General features: G+C 39.3%; 1 protein-coding gene across 1 annotated transcript; it reads right to left on the bottom strand.

Annotated features, from left to right (window-relative positions):
• Window positions 1-1,240: 1,240 nt before the first annotated feature.
• Window positions 1,241-11,364, bottom strand: LOC106858915 (coagulation factor XIII B chain). The gene is made up of 12 exons (XM_014885842.2): window positions 10,316-11,364; window positions 9,038-9,238; window positions 8,398-8,583; window positions 7,772-7,948; window positions 7,488-7,664; window positions 6,147-6,317; window positions 5,730-5,822; window positions 4,890-5,072; window positions 3,237-3,440; window positions 2,696-2,878; window positions 1,777-2,018; window positions 1,241-1,539 (listed from the first exon to the last, which is right to left on the bottom strand). Exons 1-11 carry the CDS (start codon window positions 10,395-10,397, stop codon window positions 1,795-1,797), a joined length of 1,881 nt encoding a protein of 626 aa, XP_014741328.2. The 5' UTR covers window positions 10,398-11,364; the 3' UTR covers window positions 1,241-1,539; window positions 1,777-1,794.
• Window positions 11,365-11,377: the final 13 nt, after the last annotated feature.

Genomic DNA, 11,377 nt, shown 5'->3' with positions numbered 1-11,377 from the left:
CCTTGTCTATTCCTACCTTCTTCTCCATGCTCTTGCTTGGAAATGAGCCTGGGGTGAGTGTCCTGAGTGCCTGAGCAGAAAGAACAAGTAAGTGGAGTCTCCTTTGAACAGCTTGAGGAAGTCTCTAGCCAGAACCAGTTCTTCTGGGGGGACTTGAGCCAGATCTTGCCTGCAAAGGCAAGATGTTGGGGTGTAAGTAATTGGGATATCTAGGTGAAAGTGGGGACTAGTTCCTGGTCCAGGTCCTGGATGGAGCAGTCTGTGCTGCCCCATCTGCCCTTCCCAAACAAGGAGAAAGTGCTTGTGGAAATCAGTGGCAGCCTGGCTGTGGTAGCCATGTGCTAATGCACTCCCTGCTTCAGAAGGGAGAGAAAAAAACAGGTACCAGAGTACAAATCATACACCTTAGGTGAGCAGACTTTGACTTATTTAGGAGAAGAGGAGATGAGAGTGTGTGGGAGTCATATGAGTCCAGAAAAGCTTAGAGGTCTTGAAGCATAGAATCCTGCAAGCTCAATAGTCTTCAGTTCTCATCTTCAGGAGGAAAACCACATCTAACTGGACTGGCTTATCTCATCAGAGACTTCACAGAGATCTCTGAAGCAGAAATCAATGTACAGGGGATTGAGGCATAAACAGGCTCCAAGATGAGCTGTCCATGGCATTGATGTGGCATGTATGGATAATGTTAGAAAAGAGGAAGATCAGAGTGGCACTTACAAGGGACATAAGGTACACTAGGATTAAAACAATCAATAAGAAGATGTGGCATGTCACTAAAACAGGTAGGTGAGTTAGTGGCAGCAGCCCCACATGAAGGTCGAGTATTTGATGCATTCTTTGCCTCAGAGTTCATCTTGTTGAACTGTTCTGTCCTGTGCTCACAGTCACAGCCAGGGTTTTGTGCACATCCAGAGGAAGTGATGGGGGTAAATGAATTCTGTTTCCAACAGCTGTTCTAGCAAGGGCCTTTTAGTCCCTTTTGCTCCATTTGCCTCTGTTTGCTCTGTAAGAGGAAGGTTATTGCTGTTATATACATTGTGTAAAGTATTTTTATCAACCTTTTTTTCTACCTCTTGGTCGACTGGGTTTTGACTAAATAAGCAGAATTTCTCTATTCCTGAATGCTTTCATTTCTTTTTCTGTCTTATTCATTCATGTAACCCTTGGAAATCCATACAGAGCACCATACATGCCATGATTTCACAGACAGATGAGACATAAAAGACAGGAGACACCCTTAGAGTGGCTTTTTTATTAAAACAGACTAAAATGGATGCAAAGCAAACATTGTCCATATTCCTGGATTTTCTTCAGAGATGTAGACACACTTGTTCTCAGGCAGAACCTTAAGAATTCAGTATTTAAGTGTCATAGGAAATCATACTAAGTACTTGGATTTTAATATTCTTAAAATAATTATTAACTTCTCAGTAAATTTGTATACTTTTTAAGTAGTTTTACAGATCCCTTAAAAACTTTTTTTATACTTGCTGTTTTCTGTTGTTCCTCAAGCTCAGTCCTTCCAAGGCTCTTTACCTGGGGAGACATGATTGCTGTTAAGATGTACAACTCTTTCCTCCAGCTTCCTCCATGTGTATGCCAATAGTGCATCCCTGTGCTGCACTGCTCATCCTCATCCCACAAAGGCCTTTCCCTTCTGTCCCCCTCCAGCTCAGACTCAGCACTCATTTCCCAGAACTGAGTGGAGTGACCTGGAGAACACGAGGCCACCCTAATGCACCTGTTAATAAGAAATAAAGAACAGGTACATACCTTTCCTACAGGTTTTCCTCAAGTCCATACTTGCTTTCCTCTTTCAACACACCTTGGATATGCCAGCTGTCCGTTATTACACTGTACTTGAAATAAAGTTGTGCCAGATTCTGCTCCAAAATGGTTCTGTTTGCAGTAAAATCCAACATAATCCCCGTGGTAAAAGTAAACTTGGTCTGCATAGAATGCTTGCAGCAGCACATTATTTTTCTCCATTTCAGTTTTTGATAAAGTGCACGGCTCTAAAAAAAAGAAACTTGATCAGTGCCAATAAATTGATTCTTTTTGGAACAGAATATTTTGAGCAGGCTAGACTAAAACTGTAAATTATTTCCTATTGTCTTATTATACTGCAGGCCTATCATAGTTAAGGAAATAAAAAAAACACCAGAGGAGCTTAACTGGCTTCTATTAAAACTTTCATATGTCACTGAAGACCCTGAAATTGAGATTTAAAAGTTCTATTGTGAATTGTATCTGATTTTAGAGAGAATTGGGGTTGTTCAGCCAGGGCAAAAGAAGGATCCAGGGAGACCTCACTGCACCCTTCCAGAACCTGAAAGAGGCTTGTAAGAAAGATGAAGACAGACTTTTCAGTAGGGTCTGGAGCAATAGGACAGGGGATAATGGTGTGTTAAACTAAGAGAGCATAGATTCAGCCTAGATACAGGGAAGACACTACCACCAGTGAGAGTGGTAAAACACTGGAACAGTTTTCCCTGTTCTCCCCTTTCCCAGAAAGGCAGTGGTTGCCCCATTCCTGGGAACAGCCAAGGCCAGGCTGGACAGGGCTCTGAGCAGCCCTGCTCATTGCAGGGGATTGGACTAGATGGCCCTTGCAGGTCACTACCAGGCTGCTCCTTGAGGCTGTGAACTCAAGGAAATACAGAGAAATTAAGTGCTTATTTATCACACCTACCTATACAAACTGGTGGTGAAGTCCATTGTCCTTCGGAGCAGTAGATTCTCTCGGAGCCTTGCAAAAAGTGATAATCAGAGCAAATATACTGAACTGAAGAGCCACTGTCATACTGGGGCAGTGCTGGGAGAGTAAGAGCTCCATTTGCAATAGAGGGTGGAGAGCCACATTTTTCTGCAGCAGCTGCAATAACAATAAAAACGTTTAAGAATAATAAACTAATAAACTGACACCTTTATCATAAATTAAATTAACATGAAGGTTTTCTTTTTACAGCTCTCTCTCTACAGAGCTTTCAGTTTCCTGGGCTCAGAGAAGAGCTTCCCCTTCCCTTCTACAGCCTTGCCAAGCAAAGGAAGGTGTATCATTTCTCCAAACTTGGCTATATTCAACAATACAGTTGCCTTGTGCATCTGTCTTGTTGAAGCCTAAGCACTGATTATTTACAACAGAGTCCAGGCCCAAAAAAAGCAAAGCAAATAATTTCTAAATAGGTCTAAGATGGATTAACTAAAAACACAATAAAAAATTACTGCTTTACCTTGAATAACACATTTTGGATATTTCAGTCTGCCATGGTCACACTGTGTCCTCCCAGGAGATGGAATGGCAGTCTGGAGAAAACCATATCCCTGTTTACATTCAAACTCGATGAGATCTCCATGTAGGAAAATTAATTCTTCCCGTCTCCATTTCAATGTTAAGTTGTTGCTGTCCATATCAGTTACATTAAGAATACATGGTTCTAGCAAATAAAAGTGTATTTTGGTAAAAAGCCACCTTAAATGATTTCTTAGCTCCCTTTTGTAGGGGTGAAGAAAGAGAACCCCAAATCAGTAGTTTTAAAATGCTTCTGAATCTTGCAAGACAAAGAACTACAGATGTATAAAAGAATGCAAATGGAAAGAAATGGTCTGAAGTGACAACAAAAACCAAGCACATGCAAAAGGAATGGATCTGACAAGTTCTTAAAACTCAGTGCCAGGATCACATGGAGGAGTGTAGCTTTGCATTAGATGATTAACCTTGTGTACTTCCAAAACCACTGCTCAACATCACTAAAGCATAACAGAGGGTCACCTACAAAAATAAATTTCTACAAGTTCCATGGGAATCATTGGCTGATAAAGGCCCTTAGTGATGCTTTGCTGAGGGAAAGGCAAGGAGAACTCGGTTACTGGCAGTCTGGTGACAGCAGTGTAACACCAAATTCACATGGAATTTTCCCAAAGCTAACATCAGTGTGTGCTCTTTCTGGTATGATTAGGTGAGCACGGAAAAGAAATCTCAGAAAACACGCAAAGGATGATGAGCTTATTGGGATACTTAAGAGACAAATAATGCTCACAGGAAATGAGATTTCATTATTTCACAGGATTTGTTAAATTCAGGTAATCAGATCCAAAGATGAAGACCTGGACCTTTCAGTCTAGAAGAGGTAACTTCTGTTCATTTAGAAATATGCAATTAAAACTGAACTGATTGTGTATTTTCATTTTCATGGTAGATTACAAACTGAAAGGTGAGCCAATTTAACAAACGATGTTAGTAAAATTGAATTATTTCATTAGAGGAAGGAAGGAAAGATAAACAAACAACACTTGTTTGTATTCCTACTAGCATTGGTAATTTTCTAGTGGGAGTTCTATACATTGTTTTGAGCAGCATACATAAAAGCACCACAGAAAAATTTGAAAGTCCAGGCCAGGATGAAACAACAGATATAAAGACACAATTAAAAAAAAAAAAAAAAAAAGGCCTGAAAGTTTAAAAACAAAAGTCCATGAAGTCATTGCTAATTCTTGTAAATTATATCTAAAAGCCATTTTGGGAATGGCCACACCATTCCTTCTAATCATCTACTGAAAGACAGGAAGAAATTAAAGTGAATGGACAATATGGAGGAAAGAAATTGGAGAATCCTCCCAGGAAACAGGGATAGCTGTATACTAGAATAGCTCACTCAGGAAACAGAGGAATCTATTTAATTGTGTGGTTTTAAGAACAGGCCAGAGGATACCCAGCAGGAGAGGCCTGCTAAAAATCTAATTTTGTTCATCCTCATGTTTCTGGAATCTTTTTTAGCTCCAATAAAAGAGAAAAGATGGTAACGAAAACATTATTTAGAGGTTCCTTCTAATTTTCCCTTTTTATATTACATATGATAAACCTTGCTTTTCCTTCCAACACTCACCTAAGCATGTTGGTTGCTCTGTCCAGTTTCCATGGTCACAATAAACAGTGCTGGGCCCATCCAAAAAGTGGTAATGCTGACAAACATATTCTACCCAGGAACCATTTTTGTAACTTGCCAATAATGGGCCCAGGACACCCCCATTTTTAATCACAGGTGGAGAGGCACAGTCTTGCTGCATTTCTGATATGAGATAGAGAGGCAATTAGATCTTGATTAGAGTACAACATTGTTAACACTGGTGAAAGGATTAGAGCAATACTAGACTGAGTAAAAAAACTTGCAAACAAAATCTAAACCAATATAATTCCTTTTCCAAATTTCATTTTCAGAAATTCTACACTTGCCTTTCTGAATTGCAGACATGCATTTTATTTCCCTCTACATCTATGCCTACTTTTGACCTTGCTGGTTTACACTCAATACATATTAGTTCTTTTTATGTGACCTAGACCATCTCATTTGTTACTTGAAATGTTTCATCTATGTGTGGTTCAAAAAAAACCAGAAGAACCCTCTTTGGAAATATTAATCAAAGGAACAACAAAATACTCATGAACTTGCATGTCCAAATAATATTGAAGGGTACAAAATGACTGAAAGTAAGTGCTCTGTATGAAATAAAATTACAAATTCAGAGCAGGCTTATTGTAATTGTATTGTGTCATTTAGAAATACACAAAAATGGCCTCTTATTTTTGGGTACGTTGACATCTGCAGCTCGTGCAAACATTCTCAAGAATAAGGAACTGCCCTATAGCAAAAGAATAAAAGTAGTCATAAAATGCTTATAATTGGATTGGAGAGTCCCTTTTAAATAGAAGAGCAATGTTCACCTACTCATATCTTCATTGTGATGTGTTTGGCTTGCCCTTATTTCTGCATCTGCCTCGAGTGGTGGTGATGCCCCAGATTCCTGTTTATCCACAGTTCCTGTAACCACAGCAGAGACTCAGAACTAGTTTTCACAGAAACAGCTAATTTTAAATACTAAAACAGACAGACATGATGCCTTGTAAAATTTAATAATCCCAGTTTTCCACAGAAGATGTCATAGGTGGCAGCTGAATTCACCTAGCTCATCCTTTTTAATCTGGGAACCAAGGATTGCCTGCAAAATATGCAGCACTTTGCCTCTCAAGCCTTTTAGGAGAGGAATGGTAACAATTTTGCACATACAGAAACTGAGACTCTCCAGAAAATTAAGGATTGAAGAATCATTTCAGTTCAGTTGTCAGCCTTCACAGAAGTACTCACCAATACAGACAGAGGGTGATGTCCATTTTCCTCCTTCACACTGGATTTCCTCAGAGCCTCTCCTTCCCAAGGTACACTGTACATGAACTTTGTCTCCATTATGATATGTTCTTCTGGCTGTGCTGATATGGCCATGAGGGAGTGGTGGTGGAGGACATTTATGTTTTACATCTGAAAATAAATTTTTTTTTATCGTTATCTCCCTTACCAAAACCACGTACACAATTAAGCTCACCATACACAGTGTAAGCCTATCACTCAAAAGGCTTTTTTGGCTAAGCCAGACTAATTTCTAAATAAAATTTTCTTAATACAATGGGAGACCTGAACAAGTGATTTTGCATTCCACAAATGTAAAATAGAAGTACTATGTCACTGCTATAAACAAATTTGTAATTTCTCCACAGAGACTTAATAAAATGTTCTTTATAGGACTCCAGGAAATAGAGATTTCCCATACTCTCCATTCATATAATATTTAAAACAGATTATGTATTAATTCTAGTGCTACAGAAGAAGCAATAATCATAGTCCATTTCCTGTCTCTAAATTAGGTTTGTGATTACTGTATCCTCAAAAGTAGATTTAGGCCTTGTTTTCAGGCTCCTCCTGAGCATCTCCACCTTCTCTGCACTCACTCAAGAAAAGTTCCTGCTGTGTCATGAGAATAAACACAGGGCTGAGTCTAAGCTGTAGTAAAGGTTGTTTTGTGCTGCTTTCTTCTCTGTATCTCAACTGGTTCACCTTTCATTCTTTTGGACCTTTCTTTACTGAGACTTTCCATTATCCCTCACTGACTGGGGAAGTGATAGCAATTGCTAAAGGCGTGTTTCTGTCCTCAGGACAATCTTTTAATTAATTCTGTTCAAAACAAACAAAGTTTAAGGAAGCTGTACAACTCTGAAAAGTACCACAAGCTAAGGAAGACCTTGTTACAAATTTTATTTTTAATCCCTCTCAAGAGGTACATCCCCATCTCATGAGGCAGGATTAAGCAGGCCTGGTTAAATCTTCATGTATTCTGAACACAGTTTATTGAGCTTCAGGGTCTAAAAAATTCCCTGTAACTGTTGATTCCTGCTTCTCCAGGATACAACTTGGAGAACAGTAAGAGACAGTATCTGCTCTGCTGTTAGGGTTCACTGAAATGTAGTTCCAATTACTACTGCCTCCCTTCCTGCTACCTTGGCTCCCTGCCCTTTGACTATCACTTGATTTACAATAGGCTACAAACTGGTACAAATCCCGTATTTTTACTTTGTATTTATAAAGCATTTCTTGAAAGAAGGTGTGAGCTTCTCTCTAAGAATTTGACACAGTAAAACTATAAAAGCAGGGTACCTTCACACACTGGAGGGTCTGGATACCACCCAAAATTATAGCATTGAATTAAGTCAAATCCAGTGAGAGAATAATGTTTGTCACAGAAAAAGTGAACTACATCTCCTTCTTCATAGATCTTCTTCACAGGATAGAAACCTCCATGAGCCACTTCACTCAAAGTGGGACAAGTTATCCCTGGGAGGAAAACACAGCAGTGAAAACCAGCTGAGGAGGGCTCCCTCCACCAGCTGATGGAAGAAGCCCCTTTGGCGTGTAGAATAAAGCATTTTTCAGTGACGTACTGGTGCAGCTGGGGACGCGGTGCCAGCCGTGTGCGAGGCACAGCGCGGTGGCGGCGGCGCTCCCCTCGGCGCTTCGGAAGCCGTGCTCGCAGCGGTACCGCAGCGTCCCGTTCAGCCGCACCTCCTGCTCCGCCCCGGAGTAGCTGCCGTGCTGTAACCTGGGCACCCGGCACGACTCTCAAACAAACAAAACACAGCCGTGATGTTAACTGCTCTTTTTGTGGTGACTACTCCGAAGTTTCCCCTTAGACACGCCTTAAAAGCAACCATAGCCCAGGCAAAATCTTGGTAAATAAGGAATAACTACAAGTGCAGTTGTTGGCACAAGTTTTCCGCTCGTCGTTTGGAACAGAAAGTTTGTATGGCAATGGATTTACTTGACACAGTGTGATTTCATCTCTACAGATTCATTTTACATGTATCATTTTCCATACCATTGCAAATGCACAAAACCCGCAGCATGTGAAACCTGACAAGTTTTTCCCCAGAGGTACAGCTGAGAACCTGCTTTAGGAGTACTCAAATAACAGCCTGTCAGAGGCAGTTCGGGCCTACAAGTACAGCAAGGACAGTGGGGTTATATACATCTGCAATAGATTAGGAAGGAGAAAAATGCAGAATACTACCAAGTTTTTTAGTACAGCTCGGCTGGAAGGACCATCCTTGTGGCTGACACTGCACTGTATCTTCAGTAGCACCACTTGGGGTGTGGTAGCCTGGGTTACATTTGTATTGCAATTTCTCATGGATTTTAAAGTCCATTTCTGTACTGTAAAAAGAGCCATTTTCCAAATGAGGCTTGGTGCATTTTCCTGAAGGAAACAAGACAGCTTGGTCAGAAGGAAAGAATGGAATACTGTAGCTATACTGATCTGATTTTCTCGACCTATTGAACTCAGCTCCAATCATCAAACAATACATCAAACCACCAATAACCACATGGAATACAGCCAAGGAATCTAGGGCTAGGGAGACTCAAGAAGTTATACCTCTAAGGGAAAACTAATAGTTTTCCCAGTCCAAGAAAACTGGAAAACTTTATGTTCATATAAAAAAATACAAATGGGTACATGCCCTTAAAATATGCATTATTGTAATAGTCCATACATAAACCTATGTATGAATAGTCTCAGCATGAATAATTGATTGCACCGTGTACATGTTATCCCTTCTGTAATGCAGCTTCTTTTCCTCTATGTCCCAGGAAAACCAGCCTGGGTAATGTTCCTGCTGGAAGCAATGAGGAGATGAATAAAGCTAACTCACTGTAGCATCGTGGCAATGGAGACCATCCTTTGGCTGTACAAGTTATTCTTCCCTCTTGAGTCCCACTTTCAGTTGTGTGACCAACCACACAAGAATAGGAGAGCTTTTTTCCTTTTTGCATAGGGAAATAGTAACTTTTGAAACTGTAATAGTACTGGGCAAGATTTCCATTTTCTATCTGCGGCAAATCACAAGATGTATCTGCAAAAAGATCAATATATTTCCCACTAAAAATTTCAGCTCAGATATTAATGTTTTTTCATTAATTTATCTAATCTTAGCTTGACTGATCCAGGCTTTCAAACAAGAACAAAATTCTGAATACTTACAAGCATGAAGGGCCTTTTAGGACCTGCTGAAATGAAGACATACTACAATTTTATCAGCTTTTGCTCTTAGGGTTCACAAGAATATCAGCTGTAGAATAAAACTTCCTAATGTGAACTGGGCAGAACTGATGCAGGACACCTTTACTTTACTCTCTTTTGCTCAGGAGCATGAGAACCCTTTGCTGCACAAACACACCTACTGTAAAATTCAGTGAGCAGTGCCTCAGCTCCTCAATTCAGAAAATGTAACCAGAAAAGTAGAACAAGCTGCTAGGAGGCAATACAGGAGTTAGGCTTGCTTAAGAAAAGGAATTTAAGAACAGTTGACAGAAAAGAAAAAAAAGAAACAGAGATTAAGGAAAAAACAAGCAGAATGGCAATTTAAAAAAAAACCAAACCCAACAATCCCCCAATAATAGGAGAAAACCTTTTTAAAGAGTAGTGCTGAATATGACATTAGGTTACTTAAAGAAACCTCAAAATAACAAAATCAAAACAAAAAAACTAAAAACAACAACCAAAAGAAGACATCAGTGCTGAAAATAGGGATAGAAAATGCAGGACCACCCCAGATTAACTTCTGCAGGTTCCAGTTAACTTCCACGATTTTGCTTAGTAACAAAGTGAAAATATTTCAATCCCAAGACACTTCAATATATAAAATGTTTTAATAGTACAAGTTTCAATTTGTGTAAGTGCCTCGAAACAGCTCAAAGACATTTCTAAAGAAATTTCTTCTGAACTGAAGTCGAACATTTCAATATTACAACTTGCGGCTTCGACAGGAATCAGCAACAGCTGAATTGTGATCATCAGCCATGTCAAAACAGAATTGCATTTAAATTTATAAACCAGGGTTTACTCAGTAAAGAGACGAAAGACAATGCACTTAAGTTACCAAGATTGCATATTCTAGATTCAAATGAACAATAGAATTCAGTGTATTTACCTTCTGCAAAGAGTTTGCCTGAACACACCATAACTAAGAAGATAAAATAGCTTTTAAATCTCATCTTCATTACTCTCTCCATGTACAGTTTCCACCACCTCTGAAAACTCCCTAAGTATTACTTTTGTAAATAATTAACTGAATTTTTAAAGGTATTCAACAAATGCCTTAATGTCTATGGTATTTTGTCACAAGTTAATTCACTAGAAAAACTATTTTCATTTCTATTAGTTCTGCAAAGACCTTAGCACTAGACTGGCAGGATTCTTACACTTTGCCATCTGTAATTTATCATTTTACAGTGAAATCAGGCAACGAGCTTATGGAACAATTTAAACTTGCTGATCACTGTTCCCTTCACAACCTCCAGAGTCCCAGGTTTAAAGGGCATTCTGTTATCAGATTATTTACCTTGGCTGAAATCAGAGGAGATAGACAATTCCCCCATCCTCCAGCCTAGCCCCTGAGTAAACCAGGCAGTTGCATGCTATGGATATTCATGATTTTGGAGTTTCATACATGAACAACATAGCCACCATTAGTATTATCTGTCTGAGTTGTGTTGAATACAGCAAGCCTCTTCCAAGCATTTTTTTAAACAAAACCAAAACAAAAAATGAACTTTATTTACAGTCACCTCACTGACTAATAGTTATCAGTTGATTTAGCATAATTAGAGATACAAAGCTTAAATTTGGGAATGGGAGGGTATAATTTTACAGTTTGCATTATCTTGGCCTTTCTCTAAGAAAATGTAATTCTGAAAATGCAGAAGAGAACAGAATGCACAGGGATGCTGTGATGAACACAACCTAGATGAACACAATGCCAGAGGAGATGCATGCTTGTATGTATTCCTCCCTTGATAGGAAGAAAAAACTCACAGACCATTTCCCTTAAAATGTCAGGTCATAATTTCTAAATTCACCCTTACAACATCCTGTTGTTCCATCACTGTCTTGCAATGTTTACAAAACAGAGAAATTATCAAGCTCCCCAAAACCAGTCAGTTTTGAAATCCACAGCCCAAGCCTCCCTTTCTACACCTCTCTAGATCAGACA

The sequence above is a fragment of the Sturnus vulgaris genome, chromosome 9 (genome assembly GCF_052056855.1).
Source record: "Sturnus vulgaris isolate bStuVul1 chromosome 9, bStuVul1.hap1, whole genome shotgun sequence".
Classification (NCBI taxonomy): domain Eukaryota; kingdom Metazoa; phylum Chordata; class Aves; order Passeriformes; family Sturnidae; genus Sturnus; species Sturnus vulgaris.
The sequence above is the reverse complement of the archived record's forward strand: the minus strand, read 5'-3'. Positions and strand labels throughout refer to the sequence as shown.